Genomic DNA, 23,154 nt, shown 5'->3' with positions numbered 1-23,154 from the left:
ATTATAAATGAATGTGCGATGTTTAATTATGTAATTATTGTAATAATATATTAATATATTTATTATTTATTTTAATATTTTGTACCAACGATTATTATTTAAATATTTTTAATTTTATGATATTGTTTGTTATATTTTAGTTATTATGTACGACTCTTTAACTGAATTAGCTTATTTATATTTATTACACCAAGATAGATGTTTAAGTCTATCAGAAGCAAATTGTTGTATTGATCGAACAATTCGGATTTTCGATTCTATGGCAGAAAACCATGGACCCAAGTTTAAAGAAGTTATGATGCATTTTCCAAATCAGATATAGAGTTTAAAAATGTAAAACTAGCAACCAATAAATCAATTTCAAAAATAATTTCATCACAGTTTTTTAGAAGCCTTGCAAATAATTTAACAATTTGGCTATTGACAACACAGGCATCGCATGTTTCATCAGTAAATGATAGCCAATTTAAAGAAAAGTATACACAACTACTCAAAGACCTACATTATTTAGATGTAAAAAATTGGCTAGATGATTGTATTTATATATGACACATATTTTGTATGGTGATGAAAACATAAGAAGATTAGCAAAACAATTTCAAGTAGATGAAGTTTCGTCTGTAAGAGGATTTCGCGTATTTATTGATACTAAGGATAGTTCCAAAATACTCGATTTAAAAGCTTTATTAGATGCAATAAATACAGTAGCTATATCATCATCAGAGTGTGAGCGTGTGTTCAGCTCTATGAATAACATTGTTATTGATATAGATTTGTTAATACAATCGATATATACAATGTGTACAACAACCACTATACAATATACAATTAATTACAAAATTTAATAATTACCTATCTAAACGATTTTACAATATTGTAGACACCTACTGTCGTTCAGATATATAACTTCAACAGACTTTAGACCGGACTAGTGCCTGCTATACACTGCTGTGTTTCATTGTATAAGATCTTACAAATAATGTGTGCAGTTGAAAATAATTTTAATTTCAAAAGTTTTATCGTACCCAAAATTAAAAATATTAGCTTAAGTGAAAATTCAATGTCCATAGGGAATAGATAATAAAGAAATTTACAAAAAATAACAAATGACGTACTTATAATAATATAAACTAAACATTGAAAAAATATGACTTCATTAAACTACAACAGACATTGAATTTATTTTCATTTACATAGAACAGACGAATATGAAGTTAAATATTATGTATATAGTAATGATGAAATGTATGATATTCTTGAAAAATCCCATAAAGAAACAGCTAGGCCATTACTCATTATAGTGAAATAAACATAATGATTAATAATTTAAAAATAATTACGTTAGTATATAAATCACGTAATGTTATTCAATTGTTTTTGTACAATATTATATGTAACGTGTATACCTCTGCGTAAATATTGTTGGCATATCAATAATGTAACGAACCAACTACTTCAGCTCAATAATGGAAGTATTTTGAAATAATTAATAACAAGTTGAATGTATGAGTTATGTATATTTATTTGTAATTTAACGTAATTATTCTAAGTCCAAAATAATTAATTAATAAACTTTGGTAAACGAGATGTGACTTAATAATTGACTTGGTGGTTTCTCTGCTGGTGCTCGTCTGATGGACACTTGTCCATCGACGTACCTCGTCGGGTATTCCTAATAGCTCCCTCCTATGGCATATTAGTATAAAACGGTATATCTCTGCGTACTCCTGAGGTCACCTTTAGACGTCATTCGTATAATTATGTTATTTTGGGAGTATATATTTTGTACAAAGTCATGATCTTTTATGCTTATTGTATAATTTGTTTTTCCTAGAATATGGATAATGCGTGCATATACTTATCACGTGTTGTGCGGTACCATTGATGTTATTACTATTAGTCCTGTACTCCTATCGATGTAGGCTTTCCGGGATTACTGATATTATTACTATTAGTTTTAATGATGTATGCCGCCCGGGGTTACGTGCTCCCTGCAGCATTTATGTCTATTATTGAATATATCATTATTATTATCTAGCGAAACCACAGCCAATGAGGTGGGGCCTGTGTGTTTCGCTGGGCGTCGCGGGGTTGACGGACCGCGGCGCTTGCCGACGGCCGGGGCGTCCACGTCGCCGGCGGATGGATACTGACTTAGAAAGTTTGCTAACACCGAGCCAATCGTCCCATTTACGGTCGATTACGTGAATCAACCGGTGACACGAGATCCAGTCATTGCGTCTCAGACGAGCGACTCGCTGAAGTGCGTGAGATGAGAATCACAGAAGGCCGACGCTAGCTCCTATACGCTTAAGGCGTCGCGCCGGGTGATTACTTCTCCGAACATCCCTCATGAGTACCTTGACCGATAGATGGTTCGCATTAGCTATGAGCAAAGATGCGTCCCTGGCGGGAGAGATCAAACCGAGCGGATGGGAAAGCGTACTGGCGAGCCGGTCGGCGGGGGGGCGGTGATCCGGATTCAGTCAATCGTTTACAAATGACCCAGCTCTAGAGGGAGGACTCCGGAGTTGTGCGCCGGAACCAACCTCGACGGCTGGGTGCCACCAGTGGCAGAACCTTGAACGCACCAGCCTTAGGGCCGGCAAACACAGTTTGTCGTCAAAATAAGCACAATTTGTTACCGTAAGACTGAAATCACCAGAGAGTGGGCGGAGTCAGGATTCACATGCCTGACCTACGGGCAGGTAACATCTTAGTAACGCTAGGCGGAAGCGAGGAAGCGGGGGCTAAGGTCCATCGCTGCCGTAAGAACTGCTAAAGAAACTGCGGTGACGACGGCGGCGGGGGGCTCGGATCCCCCGCTGCTGAGCGGAAACCGACCGCTACAGACAACACGAGGCCACCAGAACTCTGAAGGCGGCAGAGCGAGGGCAGGTCTGGGGGACCGCCGGCAACACTGGGCCGGTGTTCCCGTGCCCCCACGGGTGAAGCGCCCGCCGGTCGGGGAGGGGCTGGCGGGTCCCCGGAGCGGTCTGACCTAGGTTGCTGAAAGGGCATCGAGGCAACCCCGTGAAGACTTACTGGCGCTCACCCGCCTGGCAAGAACGGCCCAACCAGGTCACGACGAACCAGGCGTGTAGACTGACCAGCACAAGTACACACCTGCTACCGGCCGCACCAAGACGAGTCACGTTGAGAAACTGGCTGACTAATCTGGTCCGGGAAAGGGGCAGGCGGGGTACGGTCTTAACGAAGTTAGCCCTAGAGCTTCGAGTTAACTGAACTGCAATCACAAGGGCTCGGGGCAGGTCATGCTTGGTGCTAGCGAAATGACCAAGGACCTCCGAGTTCCCTGGGCCACCTGTACCTTCCAGGGTGGCAACCTGGTGGTTTAGAACACGCTAAGCCACAAAAGGTTTGAAATGGGTAGGAAGGCGGGGGGGGCGCTCGAACAAGGCTACACCCTCGAGCGCCCTCACGAAAAGCTCACTCATGATTGTCCAGAATCGTGAGGAGCAAAAAGAGCCGCGGAATTGAGGCCGCGGCTGACGATGTCCTGCCCGGGTACAGGACTGGGCGGATGACGAACGGCCGGAAGGCGTCTTCGCACCCCCGGGCCACCTGAGGGCCTCGTCCCGATCTCAACGCCAGTGGAGGGCGCATCTCCAAACCGAGCTTCCCGGGGTAATAGGAAGCACCTGGAGGTGGTCTCAGAGACTTACCGGTGATGACGGGGAAGGGTCATCAATGAAGGAAAAGAGGATTGGCTAGGCAGTTTTCAGCAGACCAGCCATTCCGACAGTATACCCAGAGATGGGCAGCTTGCCAAATGCAGGTCCTCAAGGATCGCAGAGCATCTGCTTACACATACGACTGCCCGACCGTCAGCTATGAAAAAAGGTCCGCGCTCAAGGTGCAAGCGATCGGAGCGGACCGAAACGTTGAGCGCGGACTCACGGGAAAAACCAATAACCGTGTTCCAGGCGTATCAACGCACTGAGGAAGGGAAGACCTGATAGGCACGTCAAAAGACCCCGACGTGGGTCCTCGTATAACGACGACCGAGGTGATGGAGGGCACCTTCCTTTTCCGCACGGGAACCATCTACCCAAGTGGGGGAATTATACCACCTGCGACAAACCAGTGGGCTCGGGCGAGAGGCGCCAGAGCATGGCGAGGGAAGCAGACGCGGACCTCCGTCGACGCGCTGGCGCTTCTAGCACGAACCTGACAGAGAGCACACGGGCCCGACCAACTCGTGTGCGAACACGTGCAAGGTGGAAGTCCGGCTGGGGGACACCCTCCGTCAGGCACTCAAACCCGAGCATTCGGTACGGACACGGCATCCGGCAAATTAAAACCGTACCACTCATAAAAGGTCGCGTCGCGGCAGCATAAACAACTGCCCCGACGCCGATGCTAGTGGGAAAAGAGTCGTTGTGAGTACTCTGGATAACGGATCCTTCAATCTCATCTCGCGGGCGACGAGGATAGCCCCACTGAAAACCCGACTCAGCTAACGCCCGAACGGTAACAGTGCCCGTCGAGCTGTGTGGCGTGCGTCCGGCCGACGTGCGCGTGTACCTCGCGTGCCCGCGCTCGCCGGCCGCACGTCCGCGACATATGTGGATGGCCTCGCGGGGGCTGTCAGGAGTAGCGCCTTAGTAGAAGGGGAGTTATTTGCCTGGGTCGATCCAGCGCTCGCCGACGCGGTTATACGAAACCCACCGATCTATCTCGTACGAGAGCAGCCGGCGGGGGACCGTCAGCCTGGCGCCAGGGCGCCCTGACGTAACCCGTCGGAGGGATGTTTCCGCGTCACCCAAAGGCGTGAAGGAGCCGCCCTCGCGACATATGGCTAAAGGTGTAAAAACCCCCGAGGGACTGGTCTTATAACTCCCCGTCACACAGTGGTTAGTAATATCATTATTATTAATATATACGTAGTCACAGCTCGTTACACCTCATCGCCATTTCAAAGGTTTTTGTAGGGCTACAAAAATCTTTAAATGTGTACATAAAAGAAAGTTTACATAAAACATGGACAACATACATAATTACATAGTTCATAAGTTTACAATAATATTATATATAAATCATTAATTATTGTCATATAATAATAATAATAATGGTGTTTGGAAAAATAAACAGCTCCGAAACCAGATGATGTAAATATATTGTCGTACCTAGTAGCTGGCTACTAATAAACGATGTTTGTTTTAAATTATTGTCATAATTATTCTCATTTGCAATTTTTCCGACTACCTATACGCGCACAATATATACCTGCAGAGAAAATGGCCGGATCACATAATACCGAAACAACAACCCAAGAAATCGAAAAAAGGATGTCATTAAGAATATCATCAACCACATCGAGTCAAGATAATGGAAACAGAACTTAGCATATTCGACAACTTCTGAGAAGCTCTAGAGTCCGCACTGTTGCGGATTCGGCGGGCCTGTTCGCGGGCGGTGACTCGTCGAAAACCCTTCAACTGGACGACGAATCCAGAACTGGACCGGTTGAATGGATCAAAAACGACGTGGTCGCTGTGCCAGCTCGTTACGTTTCGTTGCATAATCCGTCTTGTTTGGCAATTGAATGCCTATTGAATGTATACCTTCGACTACTGTGCCAGCTCGCGGATTCCGATGGGTTTATCAGAACTGTACTAGAACGTATACTCGGCGACTCTAACGTGTTCAATGATCGAACGTGTAAGTAATAAGTATGCAATTAAAATAAAAATAAAAATTGTGGTATTAAATTTGTTTTATACACAGACGACGTATAATGTATTAAACCGTGGTAGGTACGTCATGCGATCGAGGTTGCCATTTGCGACGTCTTCAAGCTTTGGCAGCCGTGGCTGTGGATAAACCCAAATTGGCATGGCATTAATGTTTTGTGAATATTGATAAAACACACTAAATACCAATCGATTCTGGAAAGACACTCGCGATACTGTTATTGGAGACAACCACCAGGCGTAGAAATACACTTAAGTGAAGAGTTGAGCGTTTATGAAGTAAATCAATTTCATTATACAATTCATAAGAGGTTAACTATACGATTGTTTATTATTTTTTTTCACTCAGGTTTATGGAAACGTAGACAAAATATATTGCCAAACACTCTGTCAAATTGGAAAACTATTTTTGAACCTTAAAATTCTGGACCCTGGCGTTGACCCGTTCTTATTTTATAACCTGACAAAAAGGATGAATTCGTAAGTGTAAGTACCTATTTAAATAAATTTAATATTGTATTTTTTATACTTGTCTAGTACTGTACTTAATAATGTTTCATTAAAAATGTTAGGGCAGTCATTTGGTTGCGAGTTATTTATTTCAAAACTAAAACATAATGTGGAATATAGTAACATATGTAGCTTGTATCATAACTATGCCACAGTATCAAAAACGAGGGTATGGACTATAAACGAATTCTCATCAAATTTAGTAAGTATATGGACTTAGTTGTTTTAGCAAAATATGTCACATCTAATTCGTCTTTCCGAGTTATCTTCTATCTAAAATTGAAAGGCAACCCCCATTAAAAACATTTAATTTGAAACTTTTTAATCAGAATTTTGTGAGACAATCATAACATTAATGACAATTTTAATTTAGGTTTAATGAGACAAGATATAACAGATAATTTCCAATCGCTAAACTTGGTTGAGGAAATCTATAATGAAATTATAATATGTATCGACTGGAATATTGTAGATATTCATATAAAGATGAAAAATGAATTAAAACAAATTCTTATTGAGCCAAATCGTTTGAGATGGACATCACGAGCCAAACCATCAAATGTATTATTTTCACAAAATGGCAAAGTTAGTTTTTCCTGATAAAAAAAAACAGGTTACATTTTTAATAAAAATTTTTAATTATTATAATATTTTTTTTTTTTTTTTTAGAATTGCCAAAATCTTAAAGAACCTTTTCGAATTAAGTGTATTTTGGATGAAAAATACTAATGATAAAGAGTCGTAGGAAGATCGTGAAAATAATTAATTAGCTAATTGTATTTAATACAGATAAAATCAATGTCCCCGTGTTTGTAATGAAAATTCAACGCTTGGGTTTCTGGTATTTGTATTATTGCACGTTTATTCTCATTATTCTTAGTAATTCATTATACAGATACGATTTAATTATGTGTATTACAGTATTTCTTTTGAATCATTAAATTATATTATACTCTTGCGAGTGTACATCAAAAATAGGTTAAATGCGGGTTTACATGAAATCAAAGGGGGGGGGGAAAGTGTGTACATATAACTTACGGTTCTTTGAACGGTATATTATGACTTATGATGGCTGGTTGGGTTAGTGGCAATATGCATCCACGGACAGTGGCGCGATCACGGCGGTGCGGTAATTAGTATTACTACCGACGTGAACGGTAATATCGTCCGGCTCACTAGTTGCCTTCTCTTGGCGGGGAGAACTGTGTGTTGAAACGGCGGCCAGCGGCCTGTATTTATGCTACTCGAGGCTGACTGGTCCCGTCCAAAATATCGTTTGACATTTTGCATGATTCTGGGCTTTAGGTCATTGTTCAAAGTGTTCGGTGATTACCATATTGTGGTGGAAAGAACGCTGATTCGGAATATGTGCTTCGCGTTCCGATAACTTTATCTGTTCCTTGGGAAAACTCATGTTTTCCGCGGGCGGCGTGCGTTCATAATCATTGCGCGACGGCGGGCGCTATCTGTGGTTTTATGTCGTGGTTGGTTGGTAGATGTTCCTACGCGGCGGGCGATATTTGATCGTTGCTAATGATCATAACGAGAGTGCGCCACGTTAATGGCCACTCCGTTTTGTCTCATTACATGTTTAAGTATTCCATTATGAGTATTTATGACGCCTATTTCAATATTTTTGTATATTCGTCTTGATGTGTTTGATGAATTAGTCGGTAGCGTCTATCTCAAACAACCTGTGTCAATATGAATTTGTTTTAATCTATTTTTTCTCTTTATATGAATGTCTACAACATTTCAGACTATACATATTGTTATTTCTTTATAGATTTCCACAACCATGATTAGAGATTGTAGTAGTTGAAGTGTTATATCTTGTCTCATTAGAGTTAAAATTGTTTTTAATGTTATGATAGTCTCACAAAATTCTGATTAAAAAGTTTCAAATATGTTTTTAAATTACCAGTTTTACTGCTAACATCATTAATGCATATGTTGTCAATGCCTCTGGAGATACCCTGAAGTTGTTATTATTGTTATAAGTATCTCACAAAATGCAGGTTAAAATGTTTCAAATTAACTGTTTATCATAGTAATACCTACTGTAAATTGTATAATAGGACTGAATTTATAATAACTATATTATTTGTCATTGTAATACACTAATACTGTAAATTGTAATAGACTGAATTTATAATAATTATTGTTTAATAAAATGTTGAGAATTAAAATAATAAAAAGGTTGATAAGTGGATGTCGCTCTGCTGTACAGTAGGTTACAAGTGGGTTACTTTAATGGACGGTGTTAAATTTGAATTCAATGATATAATATCATTGTATAAGAAAAACGATTCTGAGCGAAAACAGTCAGTCAGCCTATGATATTACCAAGTATATTTGATGATATTATTGTGAATAAAGTAATTTATATATAACCTATTTACGTGGAGCCTTGTTTTAAATTTTCAAACCTTAGCCATAAAAGTTAAACATTTTATACATTTTTAATTACAAAATAATTAATAAATTATAAATTTGATAAAAAAATGTTGTCAATTTGTGCCTATGTATTTTTAAGATATTAAATAACGAATGAAATATATTAAATGTATAATAGGTATTAACTAATATCTGATAAATAGTAAAATAACTAGATGTACCAACATAATAGTATTTAATAAATTAAATAAATTATTATTATTGACTTTGTTAATAAATAAATATAAATATAATAATACATAATTACATACGGACGTAGTTGGAACGTACCTGTCTGTAGTCTTATTATGACTATTGGTCAATTCATTTATTCATGGGTTATTTACTGGTACTATTGAAGTATGAATGAAGAATACGTCTAAATGGTCAAAAAATTAGATTCTGAGCGGAGCGAGGAAGCTAGTGGTTTTACAATGGTGTTTATTTTTTTTTTTTTATATCCTGTATACAAAATTTATACCAGAAGGAGTGCTTCGATTTCACATATATACGCTTTTTTAACTTTTTATATTAATATAATATGATAACTGTAAAAATAATACTACCTAATAAAATAATAATATGCTAGAATTAGATAATTATAGATTACAAAAAAAGTGGTTCTTACTCTGAATTGTCGATATATTTAAAAACCAACCTACGTTATTACAAATTTGAATAAATGCTATTGGATAGATATTAAAAAGTGGGTAATTGGATGTCACTCTGCTATACAGTAGGTTACAAGTGGGACAATGTATAATGGATTGTATTAAACTTGAATTCAATGATATAATATCTTTGTATAAGAAAAACGATTCTGAGCTGAGACGGTTTATCAGTCTGGATTTTTTATATTTTTATTATTAATTATTATAGCCTGTTAGTTGAATTAATATTATTATATTATTATTATTTTTTATTCGTTGCTCTAGCGATAAACAAAGCTTTAGAAATTAAAACCCCATTTTTTCATAATTTGTCGGTAGTTTTTCCCGTGGCATTAAATAACTATTGAGAAAAACTATTGAAAAAATGACCTCTTTAAAGTACCATCTTGATCTAATTTTCTAAAAGATAAGGTACTATATTATGTTGAAGTCGAAGCACTCCTTCTACAATATTTGGGAAAAAGTTTTGAACTTAGAGGAGTTTGCAGCTCTCGTCGTGGATTAAGTCGTCTTAGATCATCAATAGGTCACTATTTTGCGTTGTATAAACGTCGACCCCACAACTGGGAAATATTCGACGATTTACTAAAAAAACCAATGACGGTCAAAGAAACTATCACAGTTCCTTGTGAAATTCTAATTGACACAATATAAATTCAAGTATAAAATTAAATTTGTTTGTTTTGTTATTTTATTTTCAAATAGGTTAAATATATAAAAAGTAGTACATTTATCTAAATCTTGTGTTACTTTGTTTTATGTATAATATTTGACTATATACGTCATTTATATTCGTTATAAATTTTATTGTAATTGATATATAAAATAATGATATGATATATAATTGTACCTTATATAGATAATACGTCAACACTCTAATAGGACCAAAGCAAATGAAAATAATCGAACGCTATTAAAAGTGCTGTGTTACATTGTATCATTTTTTTTTCAAATAGAAACGACTGCATACAAGTTGCCTCATCCTATCGTACAATAAACGTAAACAAATTGTGTCCAGTAGTCAGGGTTGTGCACTATTCATATTAGTAGTCATAATAAGAAATACTGATAGCTCGGTAACTATTGGCGTGTGAATTTCGTGCGTGGCGTGCCAATTCATGCTAATTTCGTGCTAATTATTGGCAAAAGAACTATTGGCGTGCGAATTTCGTGCGTGGGCGTTCGAATACATGCTAATTGCGTGCTAATTATTGGCAAAAGAAATTTCTGGAAATTCTTTTTTTTTCAATCTTGGGGGGCTGAAACGTTTCAACAGCCCCCCTCCCCCCCAAAGTTTTTTGCTTATTTTTCATTAAATATGGTCATGCAAATTATAAAAATAGTCTTGCCAATTCATGCTAATTGCATGCTAATTTTTAGTGCAAAAAAATCTGGGATTTCAATATGGGAGGGGGGTGGGGTGGTGAAACGGACATCCGTTGTCACTTGCTCGTGTCCGCGTCACGATTTTAGATAATATTATAAAATACATATACAGGCTTTCGCCCTTTCGAACGTCGAGAGCTCTTTCGGAAATCGAAGGGACGGGAAAACGGTTAAAGAGTCATAGATTTTACTTCATTCCTCAAATCGATATGTAAGTAGATACAGTGTTGTATAAAGATAATTTTTTAAAAATCTAGATAAAGATAAAAGATAATTGCTAGAATAGTTATCTAAATGAAGATAAAAGATACATAATAATTACACTAGGTTATATTATTATTATACTTATTATTAATAATTAATTAATAATAATTTATTTTGTGATCGTTTCAAATTTTAATTGCAGAATAATACTTCGATAATCTGGGAATGTGGGCATTCTGATATCTGATTGTATTAGTTGTAGTATATTACAAGTAATACTGCAGTAATAGCACACTCGTTGTTATAGTGTTATGGTTCTATAGTGTTATATTATAGAGATTTATAAAACTATGGAAAACTATGAAATTATCCTATCAGAACTAGAGATGGGGATCTTACCGTAAAATATTTTTCGGTAAATTTACGTAAAATTTTTTATACTGTATAATATTTTTAATTAGTAAATTTAATATGAACTCAATCACATTTTTATGACTAATCTAACCATTATATTAGATAATTTGGGCATATTTTATACTTGATAATATATCAGATGGTGTCTTATTCAATATCTATTGACGTGTTTTCATTTTTATTCAGATGAATAGATAACTCTAATAAATTTGATTTTTTAAGCGAGTAGGTATCTAATATTAATTTACAAAACGCGTTAACTGTTCTAGAAATCGAAAAGACGTCATTGTATAATTATTGTATTTATAAATTAATATAATTTTATAGGTACTTTAAAAGTTTCAACTACCAACAAATAATATTTTTAAATTACAACAAAACTTAAAATAGTTGTTACACTTTGTTTAATTTTTTTTGTTTAATCTAGTTCTCATACAATTTATACTAAAAAAAGTACAATAAGCATAATGCATGTTTTTTTTAAATTAAATTAAGTATAATAGTTTGAGTGTCTTGAGGGAAGAAACCATACAGTGAAGGTACTTCGACAAATTGTTTAAATTAAATATCGAATATTGCCCAAATTTTTACTTAAAATATCTATAAAAAGAACTGTGTATATATTTTTAGATTTTTTCTAGGTTTCTAGATTTACTCCAGGTGCACAAAGAGTAATATTGCATTAACCTGGTTGCCTATCTGTCACATATCGGGCGCAAAATAATACAATAAATCAGATCACATATTATATTATAATATTATTATTATTATCGTTTAATCCGGTCAACAAACAAATATTTTTTACATCACTATCACACGGACTATCTTTAATAAATACTAATAATCACTTACTACGCACACATTTAGTCCATGACAAAAAGAGTTTTTCATGATTTAGACGACCCGCACTCGAAACTATAATATGACAATAAATTGCCTAGTAAGTTAAATCCCTTAAAATCGGTCGGTATCCCATTAACAATATAACTTATTTTTGAAAAATACAAATTTTAACCCTATTTCCACCCAGCAAGACAAAATTGTGTTAAATAGTTGTAACGAAGTCTCTCAACTATTAAGAGATAACTAACAGTTGATATATAATATATTTTCCAGTCTTAAAAATTGACGGGTTGAGAGTGAGTTAAATAGCTTTGATTTATGTATGAGAACGTCTTTATGATTTAACAATACATCAACTCGCGCTCACAATCGGTCAATTATTTAGATAAAAACTTTGATATCTGCGGTTATTTTAAATCCATAAAATCCATAAAATATCCATATATTTTGAAAACTATGGAAATTCTCAAACTTTTTAAATTAAATAAATCAGGGACTGTAACCGGACCGAAAATAACCGGTTATAAACCGGGAACCTTGTGTTAATTATTAACCGTAACTTAACCGAAACCATTATTTTCAAACGTTTATAAAATCTAACCAAAACCCGAACCCTAATTTTTAAAGTTCAATTTTTTCGGTTTTTAAAGGTTTTTTTCGGTTATAACTCTTTTATTTTTAAGTAAATTTTTCAAAAAAATCATTAGGTATTTATTATTTAATTTATATTTTATTCTTTCCAAGAGTATTTTATATTATGTAATGGGAAATAAAAATCATTGCCTACAGTATACAATCTATAGTCTAATTATTAAATTATTAATAGATACTTTACTTTATTAATAATTTGATAATAATTGATTGTAGTTTGTACTTTGTACTGTTTAAAGACTATACACTATATAGCTTAGCGATACCGAGTACTATCCAAAAATATTCAAACGAAATTATTGAGAGTTAAAAATATTTTATAAATAGACGGCCTTATTTCCCCGTCATGGTTATAATATTATGACGTTATTACTAGGTAGGTATTATAGACTATAGTTATTTGTTGCGACTACAAAAGATAAGATATTTAGAAGAGTTGATATAGGGTATCGTGTAGGTATTACTGTACTAGTGGTACTACCCACTAGGCCATTAGGGTATTCTTGATTGCGTATTTGCGTCAACTGTATGTTATTTGTTTCCACGTTATTAAATATAATAATTTATTGCAATTCGTATTATTCTGAGACTGCGAGTGGCGACTGGTGACAACGGTCAATAAGACAGTGTGGTCACGTAAATGTTACAATATTATTATAATAATTTATTTTGTATTTTGATAATTATTGTGTATGATTTTATTATTTTAAAATATATATTATAATACGTTTATTGCGCGTGTGTGTGAGGCGAACCGATGACGGGAAATATTGTTCTATTTATATTTTTATCATTTATTATAGTATTATACATTTATACCATATACCACCGTCGGCCGTCGAGTCAGTCTCTAGTCTCTACCTCACTGCGAAAGCTATACTCAATACTCTGAATACTCGGCCATAATATAATAATTATGGCTCGCCATAAACAAAATGCTGTGTATGGTTATTTCCCGTATGATGAAAAATTGAAAAAATCAAAGTGTAAAAGTTGTGGATCAACATTGGCTGTAAGTATCCATTAAATTATTTAAATTCTAAATTATTACATTTATACATAATACATAGAATAATGGTTAAAATTTGCTTGTAGAAATCTTAATGCATTGTCAGTAAATTGTGAAACTATTTACAAGTTTAAGTTCATTATGCATATACCTATAATTTATAATTTTAAAACTTCAAAAGTAAATATTTGTGTAGTAGGAATACAATTATTTTTGTTATCATATGAAAATAAAATTGTTAGTTGTGGGAATTAGTTATTAATTAAGAAAATTGGAGTATAGATGAGTCAGAAAATTAAATACATTTATATCACCATAAATGGAAACTAATTTCACTATTGACCTAGAATAATGTGTAATAATTATTTATTTTAGTAACTACCTATCTCTACTCTTTTTTTTTATTCGTTACTTTTCATGTTCTAATAATATAGTATATTACACTCAAATATCAATGATCTAAGTTGCACATTACTTTTATAGGGTAAGCATGGGACGAATCTTATAAGACATCTAAGTAATCACATAGAATTATATCATGAAATGCAATTGAAAAATATAGAAAAAAATAAGTCAACAGCTACTAAAAAAATTTCTATTTTAGAAGCACATGCAAAACTGTTTCAGTTAACTACTGATATTAAAGTTAAAATAGACATGAAAACCATAGTCAATGCTTGCATAGAATTGGTAACTGTAAATGGTCGTCCATATACTATGTTAAATGATACAGGATTCAGAAAAATAATTGATCCTGTTTTGAAAGGAATAAATACAAAAGTTTGTATAAACTCAAATTCTATAAAGTAAGTATTTTTGTCAGAATTTCCTAAGTATATTTAAAATTTATTTATATTATAATTATTATTTCTAGAAAATATTTATGTAAAGAATCAATATCCATAAAAAAAGAAATAAATATCGAAGTTCAATCAAAAGCCAAACTTGTTTCTTTGAAACTTGACGCTGTTACATGGCTTAACAGATCATTTTTAGGATTAACATACAATATATTATTGATGACTATATTAAGCTTAAGACTCTTACCTTAATCAAACTAACTGAATCACATACAGGTTCCATGTCCTATAATTTAATAATTAATGTTTCAGTATACACATTACACATTTATAATTTAAAATTTATATTTTTTATTTTTAGGTGTATACTTAAAAGACACAATTTTAAATGTTTTGAGGATGTACAAAATTGAAACAGATCAAGTTTACACTATAACCTCTGATAACGGAGCTAATATGCTGAAGGCTGTCAATTTAATTAAAAAAGAAATTTTAGAATTGCAGCAGCACGACTTAGATAATGAATCAGAAAATGTAGTTAATATGTTTGAATTAGATTCTTCAGATAATGACAGCACTAATAGCAGGTAATAAATATTTATAATATTCATCTTGATTTATTTTTATCTGAAATTTTTTTTAACAGTGAAAAAGACCATACCAATAGCATGGTTAATCTTGATGAAGAACAAATTATTGATCTACTTGAGGAAAATCCTGATAGTAATGCCACCGATAAAGATTATGAAAAGACTGAAAATATATTATCAGATATCCAATCATTTCAAAGTTTTGGTGATTCTTCAATATTTACTGGTAAGTTTTATTTATTTTAATTTTAATTTTTAGGCATCTATTAAAAATGAACATACAATATTCTATGTTCACAATTGAAATATGTTAAAATAGGTATACGCTGCTTTGCTCATACGTTACAATTGGCAGTGATTGACAGCTTAAAGGATTCTGGCATTGAAAAATTACTTATCAAAGTCCGTGTTTTGGTAAGAAAGCTCCGTAACCAAACCTACATATATTTGTTAAAGAAGGAAAATTTGAAGTCTCCTATTCTGGATTGTCTCACACGCTGGCATTCTACCTTCGACATGTTGGAAAGAATAAACCATTTAAAAGAATTTATCCAAAACATGGCAAACAATGATTCTTTATTAAAAAAAGTATGCTTGAATTATATGGAATGGAAACAAATTGATATTATTTCCCAAGCATTTTTACCTGCAAAAATATGTACCAAAAAATTACAGAATGAGCAATTAACAATGTCAGATTTCTACGGGGCATGGATTTTATGTAAAATTGAAACTGAATCAATAAATAGTTCATTTTCCAAAGTAATACTAGAGTGTTTGAAAAACAGAGAGAAATATATTATGAAGAATAAAGTTTTATTATCAGCAATCATTCTGGATACTCGTTATAAAATAATACTTACCGACGAGGCGACGACCAATGTAAAGATGCTATTAACCATTTCATTGCAATTTGGCTCCATTTAAAAAAAATAAATGAAAAGAGTATTGATTTAACTAGTATAAATATAGTAAATCAAGAAACTGATAATGATGTTTTAGATGGGCGTGAGAATTTTCTTAAAAAAAAAGAAGTAAACATTGAAAATTCAAATCTATCCAACAGTTCTCAAACATCAGTAGTTCGTACTAAAATTGAAACAATTTTGAAAACTTATTATATCAATCAAAGCAGATTGAATCACAAAATCAATATTTTAAAGTTTTGGAATTCAATGGAGACAACATACCCAGAAATTTATACATTAGCCAAAATAGTATTTGCTGTTCCGTCAACACAAGTTAGCGTTGAGCGTTTATTTTCGAGATTAAAATTTATTTTGCCCTCGTATAGACGCAATATCAATTCTAAAAATTTAGAAGATCAGTTGTTAGTGCGTACAAACAGATTGTTTGAAAAAAAAAATTGTATACCTAATCAAGTAAATATTAATCATTTTAATAATTAGAAAAGTTTTAAAACTAATTTGTGTATATTATCATTAAATATTAAATTATAAGTATACATTCCAATTATCATTGATAATAAATATTTATTTATAATCAATGCAACTATATATTGTACTATTTTTTTTTTTTTGTACATTTTAGCACTGAGAAAGATGAAACTTCTGTCACTATGAGTCAAGGGGAAGGAAGTCATACTGAAACATCTGGAACTACTAACCCATCTTCAAAACGCAAAAAAAAATAGTATGGTTACATAATAATAATATGTTTATAATGGATATAAAATTACTTTTATTATATTGTTAAAATATAAAATCTTGTAAAAGAAAGTTTATAAAATATGTATTATATTTATTAGTTTTTAAGTCTCAACCTAAATCATAATAGACTCTTAGACCTTGGCACTGTTATTTGAGAATTATAATACTAATGAGTATTAATATTAAACCAAATTGAGTGCTACGCCTACCTTCCAATTTAGAATCTTTACCCTCAACAATCAACATCAATCATCTGAAAGGTTTTTGTATTGAGTTGTGGTGATATTTTAATTGTCTCTGTCGTCAACAGTTAACACATTAATGCAGTTTACAACAATAATTGTTAATTAAGTTGAAATGTAAATACTAAAGCATAAGTTTGTTAGTTGAAATTTTAAGTTGGAATATATGTTACCATACGGTTTGTTAAAAGAGCTGTCTATCCCTAGACTTGGTTGAAAACTACCGTAATTAGTACAGTTCTATAATCGCTTAAAATTTTTAAGTATTTTTTAATTTGTAACAGGTTAAAACCGGTATAAACCACAACCGTAACCGCAACCTAAATTTCATATTTTTGAAATTTATAATTAAAACCGAAACCTTAAATATATTTTTTTGAAAAACCGAAACGAAACCGAAAAAAACATAAAGTTTACAATCCCTGAAATAAATAGTATATCAAAATAAGAACCTCAAATAGTAATACAAAAACAAAAATCAGTTAACAATAATTAAATTCCAAATAAAACTATATTATGAAGTATGTTTTTTTCACAATTATTTATTTATGAAATGTATTGTAAACACACAAACAAGGATTTGACATCCGACAATCTTATGTTTTCAAAAATACTATTATCTCCTTATATAACATATTTTCCACAAAAAAAAGTACACAATATAAACATGAAACAATATAAAACAAATCAGTACTTATAATATTAACTTAACATTTAAAGAAACTAATTAACAAATATACATAAATACAATCAGTCAATAGCTTATATCTGTTATATCTACAACTTTTTACATTGATATATTTAAATCTAAAAACTTAAGACTAATGTTTTATTATTTACAAATAATAGGTGATAACTAAAAATTAAATTAATAGTTAATTCAAGAATTATCAACTATACGATAAATTTCTCCTTCAATAAAATCTTCGTCAACATCTACTGTAACGAGTTGTTGGTTTAACAGTTCATATAAAATTAATGCTCTAAAAGATGCCATATTGCTTTGATTAAAATTAAACGAAGCATCTCTAGCGAGATACTCCGCAATTACGCACACGAAAACCCCGCAGTCCCTTCCGTTAGACTGAACGGGGTTACAACCTTTTACAATTTCCCATTCTTGTAAAGGTAGAGGATTACCCAACTTTCTTTCATGCTCCTGCTCTAAGTATTCTAATATATTTATATGAATTTCGGGTTCGTAATGATTTACAAGACTATCATAATATATGACCTGTTTTTTCTCCAAATCGGCCATTATTAGTAACCAGTGTTTGAAGTTTTTTCTTGTAATATTGATAGGAAAAAATACTTTTCTTTTAGAAAAAATATTGATATTTTTTGTCCAACGCTCTACTGATTTGTATTTAGATTTCCCAAATCGCTCATAAAAATAGGTATCAAAGCAATAAACGCTCGGATTTTGATTTTCGATTAACTTAAAATAATCATTGATCACACTATCATTCAAATACATGGAGGTGTCTGAATTCATACTTGTCGACAAACTAAAATCATAAAATATAATTATTAGACGCCATTTAATCGAAATCAGTTAGACATTTTAAAGTTAAGTAACTTGGTTACACCTTACTTTTCTAACTTATAACAAAATTGCATAATTTTCAAGTGACATAACATTAAAATACAACTAGTTCCAATGTTGGTTGTAACATTTTATAATAGATTCATGTAACATAATGTTCTTATATTACGTTTACGTGTTCAATGCTCTACCTAGCTAATTTAATTTATATTAACTCAACAAGATTTTATCAGGCAAAGTTTATTAAGGAAAATAGATTTTTAGGCAAAACCAGTTTTTGAGAAAAGGGATTCAGTTTTTTTGGTATAACACAAAAACTTATAACTGTATATACTTTAAATTTTAACGAAATCTTTGCATGTCAATTTTCAAAATATTTTATCATATGAACTGTTTACTTTGATAGTATCAATGTGATTTGGAGGTAGGAAATATTGACTAATGTATTTTTTTCATTTGAAATAGCTAAATATAATATTTTGCAATAATGTTCTCAATTTATTAATTCTCAGAAATATCCAGAATATATTTTTTAATTTTGTATTAACTATTATATTTATATTATTTTATTAGGTAGTAGGCACATAAAATTAAATTAAAACTTTTTATTGTTCTAGAGCCCATATTATTTTAAACTGTTTATACATTATTTTTATCAGCCAAATTTCCTATTGTCTAAAATCTAAATGATTGTACCGAAATGGTATTGCGTCAGATAGCCTTATTCATATGTCCGTTTTTAATTTTACAAATTATGAATATAAACTAGAAGAGTATTTACATTGACTAAAATAAATTATTCCTCAAACAAATTATTATTTTATAAACATAAAACCAATTATAATCAGTATACCTTAGGTCTTGAAAATTTGAATAAATTAAAGAGTGTTGATGGAAAATAAGCTTTCAATAAAACAACAGCAGTCCTAAAAAAAAAAAAAATCAGCTTAAAGTTGTATAATGCATGATAGAAATATATTAATACAAATTACTTACAATCCAATCCAGGCAATAAATTGCAATCTGCGAAATTGTTCAGTGTTGTAAATAAATGTTTCGAAGCATCAAATTCTCTGTGAAAAATGTTTAATACTTAGATAATATTTGATAAAAATGTACATTTTCAATTTTTGTATATATCTTTTGTATGAGTGTTATGTATTAAACGATTAAACCTATAAACATGCATTTTTCTTAATGTAGGCACTAAAATATCTTTTTAAATAATTTTTCAACTTGTTTTAAGCATTAATAGATATTTTCAATTTTCAATTTTTTTAGTTTTTCTTTTTTATAAATATCAGTAAACATTTTTCATTCAGTTGAAATGATTGAAAATTGATGGATAAATGGATAAATCTCAAGTAGTTGATGGGGTAGAATAACCAGTGTTATTGGCATCAAGTTCATTATCTCCAGCAGAACAAAAATATTCTCAGTTACACAGATAAGCGCTGGAAATAGTATTTGAATCAAAAAAATTCCATAAATATATATATATATGGTTACAAATTCACATTATGTTCAGATGCTCAAGCGTTAAGAGAAATATTTAGTCCACAGAAAGGTACAGCAGTGGTTGCAGCGTCGAGATAACAGAGATGGGCTGTGTTGTCATCTATGTATGAGAATGAAGTTCAGTTTAGACCAAGTAAACAAATGGTTCATGTTGATGCGTTAAGTAGATGATTATTAAATACAGGTACTGATATAGAAGATGATATTATTAGTAATTTATGTATAACAAATGAATTTAGTTTAAGATGTAGTAGAGGCGTTGAAAAAACCTAAAAAGTTATTTAAAGTTTATAACTATGTATTATATTATTATATTATACAAGGATGGCCTACAAAAGTATAAAGTGAGATTGATTATTATTATAAGTTAAAAGATAATTTAAGTACACAGGAATATTGCTTATTTTTTGGTGGTAGGATTGTAGTTCCAGAGGAATTAAAAACGAAAATTTTGAACATACTGCATAAAGATCATGAAGGTATAGTAAGAATGAAAATGGCAGCAAGTAGTGTTTTATGGTGGAAAAATATGAATACAAATATAGAAAAATTTAGTAAAGAATGTGAAATATGTGATCAGACTTCTAATGTAAGTAAAGAGAAATTTATATCAAAGTGGCCTATGGTAAGTTAAACCATGGCAAAGAGTACATGTTGATTTATTTCATTTGGAAGGCAGTACGTTTTTGGTTGTGATTGATGCTTATAGCAAATATATAGTAGTAAAACTATTAAAAAAAAAACAAATTTTGAATCGTTAAGCAGGGTATTACAGGAGCTGTTTGTATTTTTTGGGTTACCTGAAAAAAAAAAGTATCAGTCAATGGTCCTCCTTTTGGTTCATGGTTATTTAACAGCTATGGAAATCAAAGTAATATTAAAATAACATAAACACCTCCATTTCATAGTCAGTCCAACGGCTTGACTGAAAGAGCGGTTCAAACTGTTAAAAAGTATATCTTAGATAGAGAATGAAGTAAATTGACTATTAAGGAAAAAGTAGTAAGGTTCATTACAGCATATAATACTACGCTTTCAACAGTCACAACACAGTCTCCGGCTGATCGTCTGTTTTCTTATAAGTTAAGGTCTATTACGTCATCAATATATCCAAAAAGTAAAGTTACACTAAAAGAAAATAAGAAATTAAGTTTTAATCTTAAAAATAATGAGTATTATGAGGATGAAAACAGTGAAATTTGTTTTAAAAAAAAATTTTATGGTATTATATAGGAATCATTTTAAAAATTATTGTAAATGGTTATCAGCTAAAGTAGTAAGGAAGACTTAAACGGTAATACTAGAATAGTTCTTTTATTACTTAAAAAATATTTAATAACCTAAGCAATTCAGTATATAAATAATATATAATCACTTAATTTTAGGTAGATATTAAAATTGTAGTTTAATTCATTAAACCTTAAGAATTAATGATTTGGTCCATGGTACATGTATACCAATTTGGAAAGACTATATTTTTTTTAGACCTAAATACAATTTTTTGTAAGAATGGACTACACCATTAAATTCTTAACAATAATTAACATATTATGTGTGATAAGAGGGAAACAAATAACATGATCTAGATAATTTGGGGAAAGAAGCCACCCACTCATGACACATTGTAGGAGAATGTTACTATAAATTCATAAGTGGTTTCATTGTTCTAACTGTGGGTATATGGAACTAGTGACTATAATTACTTCCACAAATTAATTCGATTTAGGAAGAAGTAAACATTCAACCAAGGTGGACAAGGGCCAAGTGAAGCAAAGCCAACTCAACTCTTCCTACGCGAAAAAAAAAAGTATACATTTATTAATTTTATAAATTAAAATAGAGTTTGTATTGTAAAGATATTGCAATTAAAAACTATAATTATGATGGTTTTATTCTAGTACATGGTTTTTTATTAGGTATGTGCTTAAACCTTGTTTTAAATTAAAACTAAAACTTTTAAACATAACAATTCAGGTATATTAGTATAATATGAGACACAGCATAATATAAAATGCAGATTTTACAAGAACCGAGGGAAGCAGTGTTGTAAATCAATAGATAAAGTTGTTTTCGAGGCGTTAATTGTCTTAGAACACTAGGCCGCTTACCTTGCACAACAGTCTATGAAGTGGAACGCTGAATGCAAAACGAAATTTATGTCTACCGTCGGTACTTCAACACTTTTCACACAATTGTTATCGTAGCGTTGGAAAGTGATCCGACAACAATTGACAAGGCGCAAATATTTTGCACAGACCTAGAACCGAGAGAAAATTATTGAAAACATGCAAATACAACTATGTTATAAATAATATTTAAATAATTCGTCTGCCGGCGTGCCACAAACATTTACTCGGACAACGGGCATATCTTTGATATCGCGTCGCAAGTACCTACATAAACCGTTGTCACCGAATTCGTGTTATGACGTTAGTTTCGAAAATCATTCGGTACGAAATATCTTAAGTATTTTATTATAATAGCAAGTAATACGTTTTTGCCAATAGACGGCTTTCGGATGGAATGCTTGCGTTTCGGAACGAACAATTCCCGTCGTTTTACTTTTTGCGTACCTAACCCTACCTATATAACGTTGTTTGGATGAAATAAGCGTACGCGGTGGATCCGATGGATAAAAAACATGTTTTGCGTCGAATACGCAGTGCCGATGTAAAATTTCGGATGATTTATGACGCGCAGACGTCGATTCGGCTAGTTTCAATCGCGTTTGGGGAAAAAGTCGTAGGTGTCTCGCATACGGTATCGGACCGCGGTACCTCGAGCTTCTCGGTAGGCTCGACGGCCATATTTTGTTTGACCACTACGAACATATTTCGATGTTCACGAAAAAAGAAACGTAGTACGTTCGCATTGCGCCGTTACCGATGTGTCGGATCGTTCGTTATACTTACGTGACGATAAAATGGCGATCCTTAGACTGATTTTC

General features: G+C 32.5%; 1 protein-coding gene and 2 pseudogenes across 1 annotated transcript; 2 read left to right on the top strand and 1 right to left on the bottom strand.

Annotated features, from left to right (window-relative positions):
* Positions 1-545: 545 nt before the first annotated feature.
* On the top strand, positions 546-6,956 carry LOC132946584 (histone acetyltransferase KAT8-like; annotated as a pseudogene).
* A 6,792-nt stretch (positions 6,957-13,748) lies between these two features.
* LOC132946996 (uncharacterized) lies at positions 13,749-14,805 on the top strand (annotated as a pseudogene).
* Positions 14,806-18,023: 3,218 nt separating this feature from the next.
* LOC132946583 (sentrin-specific protease 2-like) lies at positions 18,024-18,628 on the bottom strand. The gene has a single exon (XM_061016629.1). The coding sequence runs from the start codon at positions 18,618-18,620 to the stop codon at positions 18,024-18,026; it is 597 nt and encodes a 198-aa protein (XP_060872612.1). The 5' UTR covers positions 18,621-18,628.
* Between the last annotated feature and the right edge of the window lie 4,526 nt (positions 18,629-23,154).

This window comes from Metopolophium dirhodum, chromosome 6, assembly GCF_019925205.1.
Source record: "Metopolophium dirhodum isolate CAU chromosome 6, ASM1992520v1, whole genome shotgun sequence".
Taxonomy (NCBI): domain Eukaryota; kingdom Metazoa; phylum Arthropoda; class Insecta; order Hemiptera; family Aphididae; genus Metopolophium; species Metopolophium dirhodum.
This window is presented reverse-complemented; position numbering and strand designations above follow the sequence as displayed.